The following is a 24,730-nucleotide window of genomic DNA, read 5'->3' as shown; positions in this document are numbered from 1 at the left end:
TCCCTCCCTGGATTGACCTGCTTGGACCCTTAGAGTGGAGAGTTTTCAAGGGACCATGAAAAAGTGTTCCTCAGAGCCGTTCAGACGTGGGTGCCAAGCTCTGGGCCTAGAAAGCTGTGGAGCTGCTAACAGTGACCAGGAAGGAGGCTGGGAAGCAAAGCCCTGACTCGCCAGGCCTTGGGCCTCTGGGTTCTTGTCTGTCCTTAGACAAGCTGTGTGTCTGAGGCGTGTCACCAGGCATACACTCTGAGAACCTGTTTCCAAGTCTCTCATTGGCTGATTGTTGTTTCCACCCATTTCACTTCCCGGGGAGTGCAGTGGTTTAGGACACTGCTTCCCATACAGGGGGCATGGGTTTGATCCCAGATTAGGGAACTAAGATCCCGCATGCTGTGTAGCAGGGCCAAACAATTTAAAACCTAGGTGCACTTTTGTTATCGGAGAACTTGGGCCGGCCGAGCAGGATTGAGAGACGTATTTTTCTATGTGTTGTGTGGGTAGGAAGTAGCCTGCTTTTCTCAGTTAACAAGAAGCATTAAGAGAAGCAGAAAAACTCTCCTCAGTGTTGGACTGGTTTCGGGACAAACCAGTCCAGTTATAAGGAAAGGAGCAAGGGATACCTTTCAGGATTTTAAAAATTGTTTTTGAGGCATTTTTGTTTCTGCATTGAAGCATTTTTTTAATAACTTTGTTTCCAATTGTGAAAGTAATGCATATTTAAGACATTTGCTTACTTCAGCAGCACATACACTAAAAACTAGACTGATACAGAGATTAGCATGGCCCCTGCACAAGGGTGACACAGAAATTTGTGAAGGGTTCCATATTAAAAAGAAAAAAAAAAAACACTTGGGAAACAACACGGAAAACGCCTTGTGTGTCTAGCTGCTGTAGTCACTGCTAACAATCTGGTACAGGCCCTTTGTTTGCACATGTACCCACAAGCATGTGTACATGTATGTTTACACGTGTGTATACATGTATACATGTTTACATTTTTTACTAAACTTGTGTCATGCTGTGCAGATAGGGGATAGCCTGCATTTCTCAGTTGTCAAGTCAACATTGGTTTTAATGGCTACATTAGCCTTTTTTTGGCCATCTGGATCATTTCTAATTGTTTGGTATCATATATCCTTGTTATGTCCATCTTAGCACTTTCCTCTGCTTGCTTCTTGAGGGACAGATTTTAGAGTGGAATTGTGAAGGCTCATGCATGTATACATGTTGTTAAGGCTTTTCCTCTGACGGGTCTTACGGTTCACACTCCCAGCCGGCAGAGAGGATCTGCCCGTTTGCTTATGTTCAGGATAGCATAAACATATGTCTTCATTTGTGGCTCTCTTTTCCCTTTCCTTGCGAGTTTTTTGAGGAACTTTCAGAAGCAAAGGACTAGGTCAGTCCTCCCTGCTCTGCGGTGCCTGGTTGAGACCTTGGTATCCCTTTTTTTCTGGGCAGAGTGGCACCCTGAAGACGGCCCTGCTGGACTACATCAAGCGCTGCCGCCCTGGGGACAGCGAGAAGCACAACATGATCGCGCTGTGCTTCAGCATGTGCCGGGAGATCGGTGAAAACCACGAGGCAGCTGCCTGCATCCAACTGAAACTGATCGAGTCTCAGCCCTGGGGTAAGCAGAGGTCACAGCAGCACCCCCAGGGCAGTGCTGCTGGCCAGGGAAGGGTCTCAGGGCTAAGAACGCCAAGAAACCAGCAGACTAACACCCATCTCAGCCTCTTGACATTCATCCAGTGGGTCCCAGCGGGGCAGAAAGGAGGCGGAAGGAGGGTTGGAAGGCATTTACCCTTTTCATAGCCCGTGAGTCCAGAGGTGTCATCTGTCAGGAACCATTGTATGCGGAGGCTGTGGACGCCTGCCAGGAGGTTTCAGAGAGGAGTGAACTAGACCTGGCAGTGAATCCCGGTCTGGCGTGTGTAGAGGGAGGGAGTGCGCGAGTCTCACTTCACCTGAGAGAGACATACCTGCCTCCCTGTGGGCGCGAGCTGGGCTGTCTCTAGCCCATGCTGCTGCTGAGTGGGGAGAGAGTAGCCTGCTCTGGGAGCCAGACACAAGCACATTTGCTCCACTCCCTGCAGAGGACCGTGTCAAGGATGGGCAGCGACTGAAGCAGCTGCTGCTGAAGGCCCTGACTCTGATGCTGGACGCAGCAGAGAGTTATGCCAAGGTAATTGGGAGCCTTGGGGCTTGGTGTTGCAGGAGGAGTAAATTTGTTCCGCTGCTGGAGGGGTCATAGGGGAGACGTCACAAAGTCTTGATCTGGGCCTGCCTCCGCCCTTACCCCTCAGGACTCCTGCGTGCGCCAGGCCCTGCGCTGCCACCGGCTCACCAAGTTGATAACGCTGCAGATTCACTTTCTGAACACTGGCCAGAACACAAGGCTCGTCAACCTGAGCCGCCACAGGCTGATGGACTGTATCACAGCCCTGCCTCGGTTCTACCAGGTGAGCACAAAGCCCCGCCAGTACTGCCGGCCTCGTCTCTGCTGGTGTCCCTGTCACAGGGCCCTTCCCTGAAGGGCTCAGGTCGGCCAGCCCTGCCTCCGCTGTCTGACCCACCCAACTGCCTCTGCACAGTGGTGCTTCTCACCAGCATGCTATCTGGGCAGAGGCTGGAGACCAGCGAGACAGCATGGCTGTCCCCTTTCTCCACACCGTGAAGCCTTTGCACTTTGACAGTTGAGGTTCAGGGGAACATCCCTGCTCGTGGTCCCATGAGCACCTCTGAGCCCAACGTTTTCCAGAATGCGTGCACTTCTGGGTTAGCATCAAAAGCCAGGGCTTCGGGGAGGCCGGTTCCAACCCTTGAACAAGGAGGGATAGTTATCAGGGAATCAGCCCTTTCACTGAACAGAGCTGAGTGAGAAAAATACTCTTCATCAGCAGTTCTTTTAAGTCATTGTGAAGATTAGAAACACTGAAAGAAGGTACCTGGGGTGTCAGGGGAAGGGTAATATCAAACTTCTCACCAACCCTGGTAGACAGCCTTTATCGTCATCGCTGGCGGCCACACACGCTCCACGTGCAGTGTCGAGCTGCTTTCTGGGATCGTTTGCCTCCAATGGTGTCCTCCCCTCCCGTTCTTCCCCTCCACCCTTTTCAGGCTTCCATTGTGGCCGAGGCCTATGACTTTGTTCCTGACTGGGCTGAAATTCTGTATCAACAAGTGATTCTTAAAGGAGACTTTAATTACTTGGAAGAATTTAAGCAGCAAAGGTTATTAAGACCCAGTATATTTGAAGAGATTTCAATAAAGTAAGTACTAAAATGCCTCTGCTTTGATATCAGGCATGGGTAAGAATTTTATAGCTAAGTATAGGTATAACATGTCTAACTAACCCCTTGGCTCAAGATGGCAAAGAGAGGTCAAGAATATCCAGAGGGATAGGACCTTTTAACAGATTTATGCAGAGGAATGAGAATAGCTTTGCTTATGATGCTCTGTACCCAAAATGGGAGGAGAGCTACTCAGCTGGCCTGAGGTGCCAAAAACACTAAATATCAGAAGATCCCTTTGGAGCAGGAAATTAAGGCCAGCATTAAGATAGTTGTTTTTAATGAAATTTCATTGTTATCAAGCACTGACAGCAAGGGCTATACTAGTACCCTAATTACTAGTCTGATTTCCTAGAGTCAAGCAGGTTCTTTTCTATAGATAGCGATTTAAGTATCAGAGCTGATAGCCCTCACTCAAGATACAGTATCTTAAACCTGTACATTCTTGCCTCTCTCTTTAGATGTAAACATCATCAGCCTACAGAATTTGTTCTGAAAAACCTGAAGAAGTTACTCACATATTGTGACGACATCTACTTGTATTACAAGCTGGCATACGAACACAAACTTTACGATGTCGTCAATGTGCTTCTGAAGGACCCTCAGACCGGCTGCTGTCTAAAGGACATGCTAGCCGGTTAAGTGGATTCAGGTGACACGGCCAGGGATTCCTAAGTGCCTGTCTTCTTGTGCTGAAACGAGGTACTTACAGATGTTTGTGGTCAGCCTAGAGAGAGATGCACTGGGGATCTTTGATGTCTGATTGTAAAACACCAGGACTGACCATACCAGTCCTTTGTGAATAGTGGGTAAAAGAATGAGAAATTTTGAGAGGGAAATTCCTTTTCGAAAATGATTATGCATCTATATATCATTTTCTGTACATACCAATATCTATATATTGGTATTAAGGGAAAAAGTTCCATCTTCCTCAGGATAGTTTTACTTTAGGAGCTGATACAGTATTTAGTAAAGAATAGCTGTGCCTGTAGATTCCAGTTTCAAAGGAATTTAATAATATTTACACAGTTGAGGAACAGATGATACATTTCCATTTGTTAGAAACTGATCTCTATTAATAAAATAGATTTTAAATTCAGTGTATGTCATTATTACTGCTAAGGAAATCTTAGCCCTTGGCTGCCTTGAAGCAGTCTTTATTGGCTGTAATTATTGCTGTAGAGTCACTGCATTCTGTAAATTCCTCAAGTCATTGGATGGCCCTATCTCCACTTGGTGGTCTACAGAGCTCTGATTGAGACTCCTACTCCTATGTAAGAGAAATTTTTAAAATACTTGCTCTGTCCCTGTTTTTGATTCCATGGCAGTTTCCAACAAAGACTCTAACCACAGAGTTGGTTAAATTGATAACCAGAGTATATATAATAGAGAAGATCACCCAGTCTCTGCATACAGCCATCACCTGAGTTATAAGCTCAGTTACTCCAAAATAAATACTTCTAGGTATTTAATTAGGCCTTAGTAGCTAAGCAACCAAATAATTTCTCCAAATAAATAAGAGGACTGCAGCTCTATACCTTTGTTGCTATAGAGAGACACTATTAAGGACTCTGCAAATCACTTTTCTTCTAAAGCTACATCTACTCATCAAGCACTTACAAAGCTTTCTAAAAGTATATAGAGAACTCTAGTCCCAAGAGCTTTGTTCTATACTCTCCAAAAATATCTCTTGGGAGGTAACACAAAATTTAAGTCCTCACAATAGTGACTTTTATTAAATTAGTTGCTTTATAAAACATTGCAGATGTCATAATCGTTAACATAACAATTTACCAAACTGTAGTTAACGGGTGCAATTTGCTGAGCATGTTTTATAAAGGAAAGGAAATGCCAAAACCCTGTTAAAAGTTGTTGCACTGCAGCCTTGGAGAACAAAGGAAGATTTGTTACTCAGACACTTACATCAGGCAAATAAAACAGGTGAGGGGTTTCCCTCCCCCATCTGAAGCTCCGTCAGTAGAACAGCCCGATAAATAGAGACTAGACAGTCTATGCAGTCAAGAGATTCCACAACTCGTAATGCAACGATGGAGAGGTTTACCTTCTTCGGCTTCAAAGTTGGAGGGTTTTGGTCATTTAATTATCAAACTAGTGCTCTGCAGCCGCCGTATCTTCGCTGAGATCAGCAGTCTTCTCCACACTGTATTTTTAATATCCTCACGCTCAATCTTAAGACAAAGCAATTTTAATACTAGGTGCACACCACATGCCCTTGCAGCAGACCGCTTTTCTCGACAAGTTATGAAGTAGTTCAAGGAGGTATGGTTAAGGCTGTATTACTGAACGGTGCTGGTAAATACTACAGAACTTTTTCTGTCATGTTGCAACCTTTGTTTCCGATTTAGTGACTGCTGCTATGGAATCAGATAGCAACAATGACAACATTATTAGGTTTGTTTTTTAAAACTATGATTTAGTAGCAACAGAGATTCCCAATTTTAACCCCTTGGCAACAAGATCCAAGTTCCCTCATTTGCACATTAGCACCTAAGTGTCAAGGGATTAAATAACCAGCACAAAAGATACTGCACTTCTGATTGTAGCATTTGGCAGAACTGAAAAGAAAGGAAGTTGTGCTACATGTTGAAGGGATTGTGGGCAACAGAAAGAAGACGCCAGGAGAAGATAAGCGTCACATGAAGTCCTCGTAGTCCTGTGCGTATCCGCCGTCGTAACCGCCGTAGTCCGCCAGGTCGTCTTTCATGGTGGCCTTTAGTCCCCCTCCGGGAACCACACCTTTCTTCTTCTTTTTGGCTTTGCTCTGCTGAAGATAAGAGAGAGTTAGATCTTAAGACTTTATCTACTATGGGCATCTGTATTTGGTACAGCAACCCTCAAGAGTCAAAAAAAAAGCTCTGGTTCCAGAAAAACCGAGTTCTCTGAGATTCCAGGACTAAGCCAGGGTAATTTCTATTTTTACTTTAGAAAAACATGAACATATCTATAAACAAAAGGATGATAATGGCACGTACACCCCTGTCCTATTCCAGTATAAATGGGATTGGTGAACTCGTGGCTTCTCCTAACCAGCCTTGGTGAAAATACCATGTCTACACCCCAGTGTGTGTGTAACACGCACTTCCCACCCAACTCTTTTACCTTTTCTTGCTTCTGTTTTTCACTGCAGAGTACAGTCAGTGAATTGGTAATCTTTTTCAAGTCATCAATTTCCACTAAAAAAAAAAAAAAGTAATTTTTAAGAATTTTAGAGAATAAGTAAAAAGGCAAAATACACATCCTTCACGGTGTCATGAGAAATCTAATTTGTCCATCATTAACTTCAGTAACTTTGTAAAAGGCTGTTAATGTCTCCTAACATGATAGAGAATCTTAAGTCTATGGCTAGGCTCACAAACCAGAACTGTTTAAAATGGCAAACCCAGCAACAAAACTTCATAATGATCTATAATCGCCAAGACACCACTGTTTAACCAGAAACTGGAAACATCTACAGCTCACAGCGCTCCCTACCATTCTTCCGTATCCAGTCTAAACACACAAAATAACCACGCCTTACGGAAATTACATATCCTTAGTTTTCAGAGGGGAGTATCTGAATCAATATGGAAGGCCAATCCTCGAAGCCACAGACGACAACTCCCCGACCCTTGAGGTCTCCATTTTCTAGCACAAGAATGAAAATGAAAACAGTAAGGATCTCAGGAGTCCAAGTGCCTGCCCTACCAGGAAATAAACTTGGCCAACGCATCCTTCCACCCGATTAAAATATAAAGCTGGAAACAGACACGAGTTTTTAGCTACCAAAAAAAGTGTTCAATTTTGGTTAGCACCTCTGAAACAGAACAAATAGTGTGTACAAAATAAAATGACAACTATGGGCATATCACTGACCAAGTTTAGAACCTTCCACTTAGTAATCATTTCCCAAAGAAAATCCACTTTAAAATTTCTGGGAAGAATTTCGTTCTCAGTCTTAAAAATAGCAAATACTAGCAAAACTAGTCCCTTCCACCTTGGTGCTGTACCGCCACTGGCTGTCACTCCCATACCCCGCGCCCCTGAAACGCACGCCTCTTCTGGGAGCGGGAAGCGAAGCCCATGGACCCAGAGACGCGTGGCGGCTCTTGCAGCTGGCTCCCTCCTCTATCAAGTGCAAGACACTCATCTGTGGCCTCAGTTGTAAAATTCTGTATGCTCTTCCCCAAAAGATACTTCCTTAGCTCCCTTCAATATAAAACAACACGCTGGTCTTTTATTAGCTGTCGTGCCAACAAGCACAGATGTCTCTCTGGGAAGCCATTGTAAAAACACTCAAAGCGTCCTCAAAAGACCACTTAATGTGTATTTGCAGAACAACATTCCTAAGCTACCTGCTAAAAAGCAAATCTTCAGTGTATTAGAACCTCCCCCACTTAAATCCATCCACAGGGGTCAGAGATGAGAATTACTTACATGAAATACAAACGTCTCGAACTAAGGCTTCCAAAAAATTGGCATAATATAGTGACTTTTCATATTGTGTAATTTTATCTTTTAGTAACTTTCCAAACTCTGTGAAGTCATCTCTTGAGGATGGGTTCATAGCATCTATCCCATAAACTGTATTATTAACACCTGTAGGGGAAAGGGGACACACAAACTATCAGATTTTTTAAAATTTAGAAAGAAGCCTATCATATCTAATAACCCTATTATTTCATTCTAAAACACAGGTTCTCAACCTGAGTCGACTGAACTCTTCGGACAGAATCCAAGTGGTCTGTACATAATTACTGTGTCACAGGTTATTCAGTATTTTGATCCCTATTCCAAAATAAATAGGTTTCCTTTGTAAGTAAAATCCTCTGTATTTTATGCATTTAAAAACAGTATGTTAAGAAGGGGACCATAGCCTTCACCTGGCCCAAAGGAGTCCCTGGCACAAAAGGGAAGCTCTAAAAGCACTTGTCCAAGAACAGCCTACAGCAAAGATTGAAGACAAAGGAAAAAAAGCAAACAAAGATGGTTCCTGTCAAAGTATCCAGCTAACTACAGAAGCTACGTAGGAGTAAACCATGTGTTAAATCCCAACAGAAAAATTAATCTAGCTTACAAGGACTCTAGGCTATGAGACACGATGCTTCTGTATGTGCGCTGGGTGTGCTCAGTCGCGTCCAGCTCTTTGCAGCCTCATGAACACGGCGCCTTTTCTAAGAAAGAAGACTGCAGTGGGTTGACACTTCCTACCGCAGGGGATCCTCCCCACCGGGGGATCAAACCTGCATCTCTTGCGTCTACTGCACTGGCAGGCCAGTTCTTTTTAACACCAGCGTCACCTATTCCTCTATAATCAAGTCATTACTTGTTAACACCGATCCAGTACTTTAGTATTAGAAACACAACATTAAAATCCTATTACCCGAATGATCACCGCATGAATACATGTTTTTGCTTTTAATCTATAACTGTGTATCCCATCTTAGAATGTATTACCACATAAACCCTTCTCTTTAATAAACACAGGGGTGGCTTTTACCATCCTATGAAGACAGGATAATGGGCACGTGCCCTCTGTCATGCGATGAGAGTGGGGGAGACATGTCAAGCGCTTGCCAGTACACAGAAGCATCCACAGCAACTCTTGAGATTGCTGAAGACTCGCTGAGAAGTTAGCTCACACCTCCAGTGAAAAGGAGAGTGATCACTACGGTCAGCCTGCTTGGTCCATTTTAAAGAAGGGACCGGAGGAGAGATCAAAATAACTAGATCCTTCTGGGTTTCATTTCAAGGTTATTTAACTGTTTCAACAGGATATTCTACTCTGAAAAAGTACTCAATAAGCAGAGACAGCAAGTAAATAAAATGAGAACTTTTAACTATTTTCTCTGACTTTGAATCTTCATCCTCTGTGCCACGTTAACTCCCCCTGGAACTCTCTAAACTTAAATTTACAGAATCCTGAACATACCTTTTACACTACCCTAACCGCAGCGGCAGGCACGGGACTTGGGAGTGGAAGTCCTCCGAGGGTAGGGCACGGTGAAGGCTAAGAAGGGGCAGAGCCTCAACCTCACCAAGGCCAGCACGCTCTTGCCTAAACTCTACCAGACTTAAGACAGTGACACGCCTACAGTCAAACGCTTAAATCTCAGAAAGTTATAGACACATTTCACCCAAATTTCATCCCGCGGATACATATACTTAAATCAGCAGTATACTTTATTTGGGTTCAATAACTTAATCATCTTTTATACAATACTCAAATTATTCAAAAATCTGAGCATGTATCTCACTCTACATTAAGTAATGAAACCTCAAATACAAAGAGATTAAGTTCTAATACCTAAATTATCATGTTTCTTCAAAAAAGACGTTTTCTGAATTTTCAAACTACTAAGACCTCCACAGTATTCACTTACAACTTCAATACTACACTGTTACCACACCCCCACTTACCAAAAGTCTCTTTTGCTAATTCAAGGTCAGACTCTTCCTGTAATTTCTTAAGCCGCAGTTTATCTGCTAATTGTTCTTCTGGTGTTAGCACTTTAGGTTCTTCAGGTTCTTCTAACTAAAATGAAGTTTGAAAATAGCTGGTTATAATGAACGCAGTACATATCTATACTGTGTATAATTTTTTTTTCTAGACATATAAATAATAACATTCATAGTGTTTACTGTATTTCTATAGTAAATTCTTTTAGATATCCTAATGTTATAGGGAAAAAACCCAAGTCACAGATTAAGCAGCCTGCCCATGGTAACAGAAGGTTAACACAGGTGGTAATGTCAGAGAGTTAAGATTTGACGACTGGGTTTATTTCATGGTGATTTTTTTTTAATTAAGGAATTGAGACTGCAGACAAGTTGAAAATAGCTTTCTTATATTCTGACTGAAACTGTATACTGAAAAATCTTTTCTAGAGTAACTCTGGTAATATTTATCAAGTTTTAAAAATATTATTATATGCTTTAATAAAATAATTCCACTTTTAGATATTCCTCTTAAGAAACCAAAGATGCACACAAATATTTAACCAAAAGGAGGTCAAATGGGGTATTATTCATAATAATATCAAATAAATGTAGAGATGATCTAAATGGTCCACAACAGAATGGTTCAAGTATATGGCACATCCATAATAAATATTATATAGACATACAAAAAAATTTTTTTCAAAGAATTAGAAAAACATTTCCCCCTTATCTTTTTATTCCACTTCTTTGAGAGGACAACTAATAGTCTAATTTATATCCTTTCTATATGCCATCATAAGTTTTTTTTTTTTTTTTTTTTAAACTTTACATAATTGTATTAGTTTTGCCAAATATCAAAATGAATCCGCCACAGGTATACATGTGTTCCCCATCCCTATCATAAGTTTCTATAACGAATATGTTACTAAGAGGAGATACCTTTGATAATAGTGGGGAAAAGGTGAAGGGAATTTGTGCCATTCACAAATCTCCATACCTGTGCAGTTTGAAGATTTTAATTCAAAAGGCCACTTCTGAGACAGCTCACATTTTGTTTCTCATGGAGAAGATTTTCCAGAAAAAGGGGACTATCTCCACTGTACTGACTGACCTGAACACCCTTGTTTCCTGCATCAAAACTGAGTATGTTTTAACAACACTTCACCTGAGATAAAATTAATGCACTGAGTGTAAGGTTTCTTTACTTTGGAGACTAATATCAAGATACAATAAAGTAAGTATAATGCTAAACTTCAATGACCAACTTCTTTGAGCTGTAAGAATCCATTCCTTGTTCTGAACAGATAAACATGCATGTAAGTGATCTCAGATACACAAATACAAGTTACTAAAAAGCATCTAAAACGTTCCTGACTGGGGGGAAACAAGACATTCTCACATACTGTTGGCCATGATAATTTGCTACTAAGAAGGAATCACAGCAGCTGATTCCAGGCCTAAGAGAGTTCACCAGAGGAGCTTATTGTGCCAGAGAACCAGGGACCTTTCACAGACTAGCAGGGCTCTGTGAAACAGAGGAAGACAGAACAACTTAGAGGGGCCCCACTGTCCAACGTTGGGACAATTTAAGCATTAAAAAAAAATAATCGCTATATCTAAATGAAATTCATAAAGACCTGTAAGTCCATAAATTTACTCAAAAAGAAAAAACCGAAACCCACAAAATCCTTCATTTTTCACCACTTAAAGTTACCACACTCCCTCCTTACTGTGAAAATTAGTACTTAAATGAATTAAGCTTTTATGCGTTCTAGTACAAACCATATCCAAAGTAACCAAACAGAAAAAAAGGGGGAAAAAGTCAGCCAATAAGAAAATGGAAGTCACAGAATGAAGTATCACCTTTCTGACACCTAAAGAAATAATTGGGCGATGATCATCAGGGACACTCCTAAAACTGGGCCAGCAGTAAAAAGGGATCTGTAATGTTACAGGAGAAGGGCCAGGTTGTCATCAACTTGACTTAGTAATCAATTTTAGCATCACTAATAATAGTACAGACATTATATGACCTGATGTGATGCAAGGTGCTTGCCTGAACAAAGCATATGCTGGGATATTCTGGGACAATTAAATGCACATAAACTGAATACAGACGATGTTTAAAAATGACTTGCATTAGGAACGTAATTATATGAGACATAGCTTTGCTTTTTCAGAAATGCATACTGAAGTATTTAAAGGAAAAATGCAGAATGTTTGTTATTTATTGGATTATATTTTAGCAAAAAAAAAAAAAAAAACAGATGAAGCAAGTTGGCAAAATATTAACAACTGGTAAATTTAGGTGATTTGCATATGACCCATTATGCTATTTTCTTGAAATTTCTCTTAATAAAAAGTCAAGGGAATTCCCTGGTGGTCCAGTGGTTAGACACTTTCACTGTGGAGTTGTTTCACCAGGTTAAAAATAAAGTAAGAAAGCTTGCTATGTATGATCTATGGTAAGATTTCCATGATTATTAACTAAAGCCAAGGTGAAAATAAAAAATGGGTGGAATATGACCATATAGTTGTATACAAATATATAAAGTCACCTTGGAGACATCGTAATACACCAGTATTTAAGTAAATACTTAAGTAAATATTTAAGTAAATACAGTATTTAATACACCAGTGTATAAGTAAATATACCAGTATTTACTTATAAAGGGAAAGAGAACAAATCTGTGAAGAGTTGGGAGCCCCTCTTAATACCATTTTGATTTCTGAATCACGTAAATGTGTTTTCTATTCAAAAAGTAAATGAACACAAAATTCCTGATCTTGCTCCAAATAATCAAAAACAACATTTATATAGTACATGGCAGAGAAATGGATGCTTTTTATATTTACTCAAAATGTACACTGCAAAAAAAAAGACTAATCACAGCGAGAGAGAACTGCAAGGCATTGAAAGAAATCCCTGACTGAGGTCACAGGACAATCCTGACTGCTTCCAAATGTCTGTGAAAATCTAAAAGGCATTCTAACACATAAAGCTTCTCGGTTTGGTTTTTGCAAAAACCACAAACTCCATTTGTTTGGGATCACCTTATCTGATGACATCCATGTATAGCCCTTACAAAGCCCTTTACACGCCCAGGTAGCACCTGCTGCTTGCTAAGGTCGTGCACCGCTGCTGACGGAGGATTCTACTGTGGAAAATAAACAGGACTTACTCTCTTTTTAATTTCTTCTTGCCTTTTCTTCTGCTGCCGTTCTTTCTCTTTTATTTTCTCTGCTATTTTTTTCTTTTCTGAAATTTTTACTTCTGCAAGTAAAGAAATGTTTTAATCATAGTTAATCTTAAATATTTTCTAGTTTATGAATGAGACAGACATGATACTTATAAACTTCAAGAGATCAAACCTCTCCCAGCTCCAATTTAGATGGTGATTTCCTGGAAAATAAGAATAGAAAAGTTCTGGGACTTCTTTCTCCTCTCTAATCTCACCCCTAAGATCCAAACACTTCCTTTCATGTTTCCCCACAGTCCTTTAGGTGGGACTTCGACCATTCAACTGTGATGCCTCATCCTCTAATCTGATTACATTTTAAAGAGAAAAAGAGAAAAGAGATGCAGGGAGAAGAGAATGAAACAGAAGGATGTTTGGTTTCTAAAAATAACCAAAATTTCCAAGTTTGCAGCATTTTGTTACTTGTCTTAACATAAGCATCAGAGTAAGATCTAAACCCCAAAACTGAGGAAACCCAATGGATCACCTGGTTTTACTTCTGCTTCTTCTTTTTTCTCATCTTCATCATCATCCCAGTTATCCTAAACAAAAGAAAACTCCATTAATACTTCTTACATGCTTACTCTTCCATGTGATCTTTATTATTCTAACACCAGAGAAACAAGTTCGCTGGGTTTTTTTTTTTCTTTTTCTTTTTTGGTGTTACATTAAATTTATAATTTTGGGAGAACTGACACAATGTTGAACTGCCCTAGCCAAGAAAAAGGGCTATCTTTTCCTTTGTTCAAGCCTACCTCGTATCTTTCAAAGAATTTTTTAAAGTTTCTCTTAAAAGGTTTTGCATATTTCTCATTAGGTTTATTCCTAAGTATTTTGTCTTCCCTGTTGCCACTGTAAACATTTTTTTTTCCATTTTCTGTCCTCTGACTTGTGGTTGTATCATACGAAAGCTACAGGGTTTGTATGTAACTTTATATCCTGCTACCGTATAAATGTAAATACATATATGTTGTGCTCAGCCGTGTCCGACTCTCTGTGACCCTACGGACTGCAGCCCACCAGGCTCCTCTGTCCATGGAATTTTCCATCAAGAATACTGGAGCGGGTTGCCATTTCCTACTGCAGGAGATTTTCCCAACCCAGGGATCAAACTCACGTCTCCTGTGTCTCCTGCATTAGCAGGCAGATAGATGCTTTACCACTGCACCACTTTGAAACCCAGGTACCTTACCAATTACGTGTATCACTTAAGTTAGTTCCATCACTGAGTCTCGGTGGTCTTCCAGGTATACAACCACATCATCCGCAAATGAGGCAGCTTTACTCCTTCGTCACCAATTTGTGTGGCTCCACAATTGATTTATCTTATCTAATCGCACTGGCAAAACCTCTAGTATAGTATGAAAGAACAGTGGCAGAGAAAATGGGGATCAAGTCCTTGTTCTTCTCTTAATGGAAATGCCTACAGTGTTTCCCCACGAAGTGTTATGTACCCCACCACATTTATGGAGTAAAATTTTAACTTTTCTTTTACTGCTCTGAATTCCAAGTCAAATAACCCTAGCCCTAACCCTAACCCTAAGCAAGGAGTTTTCTTCTAGAAGATGTATGCCTCCATTGTTTTTTCATTTAGATCTCTGATCCTTTCAAATGTTTTCTTCTCTACGATGGATCTGAGTGCGGATCTAATTTTATATTTTCCCAAATAGTTACCCAGTTGTCAAAGCACCATCTATTGAAAAGTCCACCTTTCTAATATCCTATAATAACTATAAATGGAGTATTATCTTTAAAAACTGTAAACCACTATGTTGGTTCCAAATTGGGAAAGCAAAACGTCAACGTTGTACATTGTCACCCTGTTTGTTTAACTCATATGCAGAGTACATCACGAGAAATGCCGGACTTGATGAAGCACAAGCTGGAATCAAGATTGCCGGGAGAAATATCAATAACCTCAGACATGCAGATGACACCACCCTTATGGCAGAAAGTGAGCCTCTTGATGAAAGTCAAAGAGGAGAGTGAAAAAGCTGGCTTAAAACTCAACATTCAAAAAACTAAGACCACGGCATCCAGTCCCAACACTTCATGGAAAACAGATAAGGAAACAATGGAAACAGTGACAGACTTTATTTTCTTGGGCTCCAAAATCACAGTAGATGGTGACTGCAGCCATGAAATTAAAAGACACTTGCTCCTTGGAAGAAAAGCTATGACCAACCTAGACAGCATATTAAAAAGCAGAGATATTATTTTGCCAACAAAGGTCCGTCTAGTCAAAGCTATGGTTTTTCCAGTAGTCACGTATGGATGTGAGAGTTGGACCACAAAGAAAGCTGAGCACTGAAGAACTGATGCTTTAGAACTGTGGTGCTGGAGAAGACTCAGAGTCCCTTGGACTGCAAGGAGATCCAACCAGTTAATCTTAAAGGAAATCAGTCCTGAATATTCACTGGAAGGATTGAATCTGAAGCTCCTCTAATACTTTGTCCACCTGATGCAAAGAACTGACTCATTGGAAAAGACCCTGATGCTGGGAAAGATTGAAGGTGGGAGGAGAAGGGGATGACAGAGGATGAGGTGGTTGGATGGCATCACCGACTAGATGGACATGAGTTTGAGTAAGCTTCAGGAGATGTTGATGGACAGGGAGGCCTGGCGTGCTGCAGTCCATGGGGTCGTAAAGAGTTGGACACGACAGAAGTGACTGACACTGTACACCTGAAACCTATAATACTGCAAATCAACTATACTTCAAAAAGCCCATCTTTGCCCCGTGATTTACCATATACTGTTTTCCTAGACTATTGCTCTATTTCTGCTTTCTATTCTATCCCACTGGTTTGTTGTCTCTTCATGTACCAGTACATACTGTTTTAATTAGAGGCTTTATAGTATGTTTTTAATGTAAGCTGGGGCTAATTCCCCCTTTTCGGGTTTTTTAGTGTTTTCCTGGCCATTCTTGCACGCTTGTTTCTCCATATGAACTTTTATATCAAGTTGTCTAACTCCACAAAAAAGCTTCTCCATTAACAATTAAAACACAAGACCACCAAGCCAAAACTAATGGCCTCTCTTAAATAATTCACAGTAGTTTTAAAAGAAAAATTGAGCTGTCTTTATACTTACTTTCCCAAATGTAAAAGCATCCAACATTCTGGCTAATGGTTTTAATTATTTCAAGCAACATATCACACAACATAACCCTGGCTAATGAATTAAATCTTTATAAAAATTTAAGCCCAATTTTTTAAAATTAAATTAAAAAAAAAGAAAAAAGAGTTAAGCTCAGTACAATAGAGGAGTCAAGAGCTGATCCACAGCTTCATGGAACCAACTCCCTAACTTGGGCGGGCACTTTCAGGTGGCTCTGCAGTCTTTCTATGCCTAGCACACAGTCCCTGAGCTAAACATAAAACAACTATCAAACCATTTTTAAAGGGTCCACAGAATTTAGAAGGGTTAAGTTCAACAGAGAAAGACACAGTCCTGTGTTTAAATAGGGCTTTAACCTACAGGTAACCTGACCACTGTCTCAACCACCACCAGGCACCCTAGGACACGCCATCTGAAGCTTAGCCAGAGGATGACGGGCAAGGCAGGAGGCCCTGGCACGGCCACAGGGGCAGGGCTGACGAATACGCCGCAGCTGCGACAGCAAGCTTCTGGCTTGTAACGCAAGAGGCCGCACATCTGCATCAGGCGAGGTGTCTGTAAATTAACCAAGCGCTGATTCTTAATAAAAATCTAAATCCAAAGAAATAAAAAATCCTGATCAAGGCTGCCATGGAGTGGGAAGAACTTTGAACAGAAGTATTTTTATAATCATTTTACCTTTGCAATTTAACCCATAGTTCATAGTTAACAACACAACAAAAGCAAACCAGCTAGTCACTGTTTGAACATCTAAGAGCTATAAATTAGATGGTAAATGTTCGTATCACCCTGCCGGTTTGTTTAAGTGCTTGCGTCAATACAGCATTGTACAAAAGGAACCAGAGAGCTAAACTAAAAGTTGACTACTACTAGAAGTTTTTGTCATTTTAATCTTCATAGAACATAAGAAAGCTGGGTTTGTGAGTGGTATGCTACTTAGATGGTTCTTAGATAAAAGAGCTACCTGCTGACTCCTGGGGGGTGTTTGTAGCTCCCTGCTAGCAACAGTGACAGGGACAGCGGCGGCGGCAACAGGCTGCACTCACCGCGTGCTCGCTCTGCACTGAGCGCCGCGCTGAAGACTTTGTGTTTAATTTTGTTTTTAATCCTTTGGCCACGCTGCGCAGCTTGTGGAGTTTTAGTTCCCTGACCAGGGACTGAACCTGGGCCCGTGGCAGTGAGTCCCAACCACTGGCCTGCCAGGGAAGTCCCCGAAGGACTTCACACATGGTAACACCGTTAACCCTCACAAAAGTCTTGCAAGTAAAGTCGTGTTATCCCCACTGTAATATGCAGACACAAAGGCCCAGACGTAACTATCACACAATCTGAATGGAAAAATAATGAAGGAACCTGTTTTGAACAGGACAGAATTTCTTTACAGTGTCATATTAAACATCATTTCTTACCTGAATCTGAAGTATAAATGTCTGGGAACTAGGTCCCTCCACATCAAAATGTGTTCTTTCAATTAGTCCTGGAATGGAGTCCCCTGGAATTGCAGGGAATCCCATATCAAAGAGAAGGGTTATGGTACATACTAAGATACGCCCAGCTGCAACTATGTCAGATATTTATCTCAAATTGCCTGTGATGGAGTCTACTAATTTTAACAAATGAGTCTAGCAGCCTCTGGGAGCAGGAGCTCAAGAGTAGAGAGGCACAGCTGGAAATGAGCAGCCCCATCCCAGTAACCCCCACAGAGAAACAGCACAATGCAGCAGGGTTTGTTCAGTGCTGACGCTCCTCAGTCCCCTGTACCAGTGAAACCTCACCCCCCAGGTCACCGCTGTCCAGGGTCGCATCCACCCTGACTTTGCATCCCGCCTCTACCCCGCCCCTGGTTTCGCTATCGAAGAATAACCCTATCCAGACGGCGGCCACGCTGTCCCTTCAGCGCGAGTGTAACGAGGCCACCCGGATTTTCAGCACAGGAACGGTTTCAAAAACAGTGGCTCCCATCTCCAAGTCCTGGAAACAACTACGACATCCGCTCCTCGGCTCATAGACGGATCATGAAAGCGCCTCACCCCACAGCGCTGGGAAGAAGACGCTCCTTTCTTACAGGGGCAGTCACTCCTGTACTGAGGATAAGCCTGCTCCTTTCTTATAGGAGCAGTCACTCCTATACTGAGGATAAGCTCCTCCAGAAGGGAGCACAGTGACGTCAGAAAAAAACAGACTAGTCACACTTCCGAACAAATGTAATCCCCAAAGCTTTCCCCATGAACTTACAACAGTTTTTGCATCCTTAGTTATAAGAGGAAATGCGTAAAAGTAGAACGTTTAAAACTGCCCAATTTTCCCTAAACATCAAGACTTTGTAAATGCTGACAAAAAATTCAGATAAAATACAAGAAGGGTTCCTAGAGAAACAGCTAAAATTAATGGTTGTTTCTGGTTCAAGAGTTACCTATCAATATCCAATTAAATTATTTAACCAATTATCACTGGTAGTCAATAAATCTTTCAACTACAATAGCCAAAAGTATTTCTTTTATCTCTAAAAGTATTTCCAAGTATTTAAAGTATTAATATCTCCAATATTAACCAGGCTCTTCTAAAATGGCCAACTTCCTCAGAAGAGAAGCTGTTTATTAACTACCTGCTTATCTATACTTACGTTCTACAGATCAACACCCAGCACCATTTGAGCCATTTCTCTAAAAAAAGGGTGTTTTTCAAGTTTAAAACCTGCTTCCCAACTAAATACAACTAAGAATTGAAAACATAACAGAAAGAATTTAAACCCTGGCTTCTTTTTATTTCTACTGATGCAGCCAGTAGTTGGCTAGCCTGTCATCTTATAATGCACAGCTACAGACTGCCACGTGCAATGAGAGGACACGTTGAGGGCTGAAACTGCTTCCAACTTAAGCAAGATGTATTTATAGATCATCCAACAGAAGTAGCTTCACATGAGCAGGAAAACTCTTCTGCCCCACAGCAGAAGCCCATTAACTAATATATACACCCCCTCCTTTTCTTCTTAAGCACAACAGTTTGGTTTAGATAAAGCATAATCTCTTGGAGCAAAAGAGTCTTTTACTGGGTATTCTGTAAGCTGTACCAATTCTGTTCTGAGAAACCTCAGAACTCTGTAGTGAGCTCCTGCCATGGCTAGACCTGACAACAAAGTTTAGTTTTTAAAATAAGCTCAAATGTTCTTCCATCACCTCACTACTTGCTTGTCTCTGAAAGCCAGGGTATCTCTCTCAATATATTCTACTTCACTTAATTCATTAAGCTTTTAACACACTACGATGGCTCAGCACTCTGCTGAATTCCATCTCAATACCGACCTGTCTCATATTTGGAAGTGTTATCAATCAATTCTACTTCAAATTCCTGGCTAAGCTAGATCAAGAACAAGACACTGAACACTGAACAAATGACCTATTTATTTTCAATGGTCCAGGACAGCAAATATATTAGGTAAATATTTTTCAGCAACAAACACACTTCCCAACTTAAAACTTACTAGTTTATAAAAAATTGTCAGGGTATTAAAATGATACAACTGATATTTTCTTCAAAATAATCTGGCTGGGTAAGGAGAGCAGTAAGACAGAATACAGAAAATAAAAGGTTGGTCATGGGTTAATAATTATTAAACTTTTCTTTCCACTTCTGTATATGTTTAGAATTTTTCATAAGACACGCACATGCACACACATACACCTTCCAGATATCCATTTCCTAGCAAAACGCCTACCTTCTGAAAACTTCCCAACAATCTCCCATGTCTTTGAAATATAATCCTCTACTTCAGAAGTGCTGTTTTCAATGCTTCAAAAATGTCCTTACTCTGGTATATTTAAACTATTAACTGGGATACGATCCTAACAGACAGCTGAATGGGCACAATAAGGCATGCAGTTTTCAACTAATCCAGTTCTCTAGGGTCTTTTAAAGACATTTTGTAATAACATTATAGAAGCAAATGTGTGAGATGCTTAATTACAGCCAGAAGTTTTCTCAAAACAAACTCTACCCCCTTTGAATAAATCTAGCTTCTATCTGTTTTAGTGAAATGGTGGGACTCTAGTAAAATGGAGTAAAAGTTGTATTGTTCCTGCTTGCAGTGGGTAGGTACTCACAGCAAGCAGAAAAAATGATCAACACAGCCTACACATCATTCCAGAAATGGAGAAGTCCAGATATATGCCAAGCAAACAATTCCTCCCTGCCTCTGCGTTGATAGCAGGATAGGGTAGAAAGGGGAAATAAAGCTAATGTGAGAGGAAAGCATGCTCCCTGGTTCTCACCTTTTAAACTGGGAAGAAGCGCAGCCTTCCCCTCCACACCCCCCTCCCCCCCCCCCCCCGCCCCAGTGAATAGGAACAATTCTAATTTCACCTAAATCCACTTCTGCCACTATCAGACTGCTATTTGAAAAGTCAAGGGCAGCAAAATGCTATGTCTACCGAAAGACATTAACCTATTGGAGCAAGTTACTGTAACAAAAGACCTTAGTTTTCCTTTCATTTCTCAGGATGTTACAAATGACATTAAGCCTATACTCTTAAAGGTTAAACACTAGATGCTGACACAGACTGAAGAACTTACTGTTTCTACCTACCTTACTTTTGAAGGACTTTTCAAAAATTCACATACTGTATTCTTTAAGGACTGTGATTATACAATCTCATGAAAACTAAACCTTGTTAACTGCTACTAGAATTCAGAAATTTGGTATTAATGTATTCCTTACTTTTTGAAAGTTCACTTTATGACACTTCACTTTTTCTAACAAAGCACCTCAGTACCTGCGTTCGCTAAGTGAAATCCAAAAACAATTTACAACGTTATGACAAGTGAAAACAGCATCTGTTTTTGCACTGAGCTGTTACAGTGGCAGTGAGCACCCTAAGCAGCAAGACTGGCACCATCAAGGCCAAGTTTATTCTCCACCAAGCTCCTCAGAGTCTACGCACCAAGCTGCGGGAGCTCTGACCTGTGTCTGTGAGCATGTGCGTTACCCTGACTGACGCTGTGCATTCGTTAGCAAGATGCGTCCTAAAGTAACTGCTTCTTTCAGCTTAGGAAAAGTCTGACAGGAATGCTCTAGTTTCAGAAAGCAGGGAAAACCTGCTCATTACCATTCAAGGTGACAAATTTCAACTCTAGATTCTGAGCAAAAACTTGCCTGACAACCATGGTCATTCCATTCAAAACAAAAAATACACAGTAAACACGCATTGTGGAGAGAACTTACTCCTACTGAGCTAAAGAAAGCACAAAATGTGGCACAAAAATGACCCCAGATACACGATCTAAACAGCCTAAGCGTATTTTCCACTAGCCAGAAAAATTAAGACTACATCTAGAAGCAAGAGAGAATTAACATTTACCCAGTGCCTACCAGGTGTCAGACAACTCTGCTTAATGCTTAATATACTAACTCCTTTAAAGTGCAAAATAATGCCTGAGATAGCTTCTGTAATGCTAATTGGGAAATGGGGGAGGGGGGTGATTACAAATCTGGTTTATGTTCACAAATAGGAATGGTCAAGACAACAACACAGATCCAGGTCTGCTGATCCTAAACTGCTAGGAACCAAACTACTCCAGGGACACCTTATCTTGGAAATCTCTGAGAAACTCGACAGAAATAAAGCAACATTTCAACATGGAAATAAAATGGGTAAGTTCAGCTTCCTACTACTCAAAGATCAACTTCAAAGTTTAAGAAATAGGCTATTTGTATAAATACAAACAAATTAAGCACTGGAGAGACAAGATAACCTTTATGTAACATTTACCTTTAAGTAAGATTTACAACTCCTAAACCTCCAAAATTAGTTACAAGTGGTCAGAATTCTATTTATCAGGATAGACACCACTTACACAATAATTTCAGTCGGGCTTCTTCGTATCAGTCTAGACTACTTCATTCAAACTTCATTTTCTGGTAATTCCTGATTCCCTAGTCGCTTCTCCCTTATTTCCAGTTTTCCTAACAGATGTCTTAACGCCTGAATCTACTATGCATAGCAGTCAAAGAACAAATCTGAACTAAAGGCTCAACACACAAAGCTGCCACCGTGCAGGGAGGTGACTGATATTCTGCAATGAGGGTGATAACACAATTCACTCCCATGTCTACACAACATGTAGATGAAACAAAAACGTAAACATCTTCACAATGGTGTTGCTTATTAATTAACCCCAAGGTCTGAAAAGCTCACATCATCCCTGAACCTCAGGCTGTTCAATGAATTGGACATCCACCTCATCAGGCAAAAGTAAAATCTAAACAAAAGCAGTATGGACACGAAGTTCCTAACGATTATCTAGCTTAAATTTTTTTTTTATCTCAAGCGGAAAGCTTTGTAGTAGGGTTTGTTGTCATGAGCTGGGTGTAGAAGTCAGTAGAATAAACCATTCACTAAATGAATCAAAACCACAGAAAACCATTTTCCAACTCATATTAAATTTTATCTTCACAGAAACAAAGATTTTGAGAACTTCGTTAATGAGAATCCTAACATTCTGCACTTGAGAGATTTGTAACTACTAGAAAAACAAAAACAAACGCAGCAGTCATACTGTCATCTGAAGCCATGTGAGTCCCCAGGAGGTCTCAAAAACAAACGAAATGTACAAAGCACAGGAAAAACAAAACAAACACTGGGCTCGCTCGCCTTCTCCAACCACGAAATCAGTATTTCCTTACGGGTTCCCGTGTAGATGAATAACCCACTCTATCAGCGCTCCATTTTTCTAGTCGCTGTGTAGACTAGCCAGGTTTCTGACCACTAAGGTAGCTATCTCAGTCCTCAGTTCATCTTTTTACCACACGTAGGGAGAAGGGGGTCTAAAAATGGGGTCTAAAAATTATTTCACTTGTGTGTGGGGGAAAAAAGTGATGAAACTACACCACGATATTTCACACATTTAAAAGCTCTAACAAACTCTATCAGCGGGCCTTTGGGGCTGGAGACGAGCTACCAGCCCGAGGGACGCCTAAGCTCAAAAAGGCATAAGTGTTAGGAAACGCCCCATCTGGGATGAGCAAGGGGCCCCACCTTACCCTCCCTTTAGGGCTGCAGACGAGCTACCAGCACGAGGGACGCGTTACGAGACGCCCCATCTGGGAAGAGCCAGGGGCCGCGCGGTCGCCTCCCGGTCTCAGCCCCGCGCAGGGCGCACGTGGGCCGGCCCAGCCGCGGCTGTCACCGCCTGTCGCCGGCTGGCGGGGGGTCCAGGCAGGCGCGGACCCTCCAAGACGGGCTGGGGCCCGCCGCTCGCCAGGCAGGCTCGGCAGACCACGCAGCCCGCCTCCGGCCCTGTGGCCGGCGGACCGGGGGAACAGGGCACCGCCGGGCCCTGCACTCGCGTCCCCACGCAGGCCCGGGCGGCGCCCCGGGCCCCGCGTCCGACCTTCCGCCCCAAGGCGGGCACCCCGGCCCACCCCGCGCGGACCCACCTTGACGTCCTCGTCCTCGTCCTCGCCCTCCCAGCGGTCCCCGCCGGCAGTGCCGCCGCCCCCCACCTTCCGCACCGGGTCTTCCACTGAGAACGTGTCCGCGTCTGCGGGAAGAGAGTCGCGTTAATGACCGTCTGGGGCCAGCGCCGGCCCGTCCCGGCCCGACCCCCGAGCTTCTCCTCACCCCAGGAGTCGGAGTCCCCTGCCGCCGCCGCCGCCGCCATATCGAGCCGGGCGTGAGCGTGTGTGAGGGAAGACCGGGGAGAGTTAGCGCGGCGGAGGTGAGTCACCGGATCCGCGCTCGTCGCCCGCGCGGGGAACGCTGGGACCGCGGCTGACTCAACGCTGAGGCCCCGCCCCCTCAGCGGCCGGAAGGGGCGTGGGGCGCGGCCGGAAGGGGCGTGGGGCGCGACGGGCGCGCGGGTTCTTCCGCGCTCCACTAGGCGCCTGAGGGGTTCGGTGGGCCAGTGCGGCAGAGAGCGGGGAGGGCCGGCCCACCTCGCGCGCCCCGGGAAGGAACAGGGAGGGCGGGGACCGTGGCGGCACCCTGTCTGGCGCTTAGCTGTCGCCTGCCCTCTCCCGTCCGCCCAGGCCACCCTGCGCCCGCCCCAAGCGGCGCGGCGCGCCCTCTGCTCGCGTGGACCCCGCCCCCGGGCGCGGGTGACAGCGGCAGACAGTCCGCACGCCGCGCCCGGCTGTGGGCGGCGGACTGGCCTCCACGTCCCCGGGGCGCGCTATGGCGCGCTGGACGAGATGGGCCTCTGGAACTCGAAGGGCGCAGGGCGCCGGGAGAAGCGAGAGGAGAGCAACGAGTTCCTGGCAGTCTCCCAGCCGAACAGCTCAGATTCAGCTCCGGGCACGTCTGCCGGCAGTGCGTCACGAAGGGATCGAAGGGAACCCCGGGGCCCGAGGACCTTCCCTTCTGTGAGCCCCCTGAACCCAGTACACGATTCATTCTTTCTCAGAATGATTTCGGAACTCAGTCAGCTAAACTTATCTGCTCTAGCCTTACCCTTAAGAAGCGCACAATCAAGCAGTAAAAACAGACACGTAAATGATTTCGATAGAGTGCAATGACTGCAACAAAGAGAAGCGCTGTGAGGCTAAATGCAGAAGGCTAACGCTAACCGCGGAGGGGAGCGGTAGGGTATTTGAAAGGTTTCCAGAAAGTGAGCGCTGCAGTAAGGCGTTTTAAAAACCCAGTGAAATTT

General features: G+C 42.8%; 2 protein-coding genes and 1 non-coding gene across 6 annotated transcripts in view; 2 read left to right on the top strand and 1 right to left on the bottom strand.

Moving 5' to 3' along the window:
- SPG11 (SPG11 vesicle trafficking associated, spatacsin) overlaps positions 1-4,389 on the top strand; it is a 76,148-nt gene extending 71,759 nt beyond the window's left edge. For 2 of the 4 annotated variants that reach the window (XM_055538940.1, XM_055538941.1), the window contains exons 36-40: positions 1,459-1,627; positions 2,094-2,182; positions 2,304-2,459; positions 3,118-3,269; positions 3,752-4,389. In XM_055538940.1, the coding sequence (XP_055394915.1) occupies positions 1,459-1,627; positions 2,094-2,182; positions 2,304-2,459; positions 3,118-3,269; positions 3,752-3,932 (747 nt within the window). In that variant the 3' untranslated portion in view covers positions 3,933-4,389. Of the gene's footprint in view, positions 1-1,458; positions 1,628-2,093; positions 2,183-2,303; positions 2,460-3,117; positions 3,270-3,751 lie in introns of those variants that run through there. The other 2 variants (XR_008699818.1, XM_055538942.1) reach the window with 2 other exon arrangements.
- Positions 727-831, top strand: LOC129622155 (U6 spliceosomal RNA). The gene has a single exon (XR_008699833.1). It is a non-coding gene; the product is annotated as a U6 spliceosomal RNA (small nuclear RNA).
- Positions 4,390-5,004: 615 nt separating the features above from the next.
- On the bottom strand, positions 5,005-24,093 carry EIF3J (eukaryotic translation initiation factor 3 subunit J). Its single transcript, XM_055538944.1, has 8 exons — positions 23,704-24,093; positions 23,520-23,623; positions 13,455-13,509; positions 12,911-13,002; positions 9,708-9,822; positions 7,725-7,886; positions 6,411-6,484; positions 5,005-6,075 (listed from the first exon to the last, which is right to left on the bottom strand). The coding sequence occupies exons 1-8, from the start codon at positions 23,741-23,743 to the stop codon at positions 5,944-5,946; spliced, it is 774 nt and encodes a 257-aa protein (XP_055394919.1). The 5' UTR covers positions 23,744-24,093; the 3' UTR covers positions 5,005-5,943.
- Positions 24,094-24,730: the final 637 nt, after the last annotated feature.

Source organism: Bubalus kerabau, chromosome 10, assembly GCF_029407905.1.
Source record: "Bubalus kerabau isolate K-KA32 ecotype Philippines breed swamp buffalo chromosome 10, PCC_UOA_SB_1v2, whole genome shotgun sequence".
Lineage (NCBI taxonomy): Eukaryota > Metazoa > Chordata > Mammalia > Artiodactyla > Bovidae > Bubalus > Bubalus kerabau.
The sequence above is the reverse complement of the archived record's forward strand: the minus strand, read 5'-3'. Positions and strand labels throughout refer to the sequence as shown.

What these genes read in the sequence shown, in the direction of transcription:
- EIF3J (XM_055538944.1), bottom strand. Translation starts at nt 23,743, where the DNA reads ATGGCGGCGGCGGCGGCGGCAGGGGACTCCGACTCCTGGG. An exon ending in ACGAGGACGAGGACGTCAAG is followed by an intron (nt 13,510 to 23,519) that starts GTGGGTCCGCGC and finishes TCTTTTGTTTAG; the next exon opens with GATAACTGGGATGATGATGA. An exon ending in AAAAACAGAAGCAAGAAAAG is followed by an intron (nt 6,076 to 6,410) that starts GTAAAAGAGTTG and finishes TCTTATCTTCAG; the next exon opens with CAGAGCAAAGCCAAAAAGAA.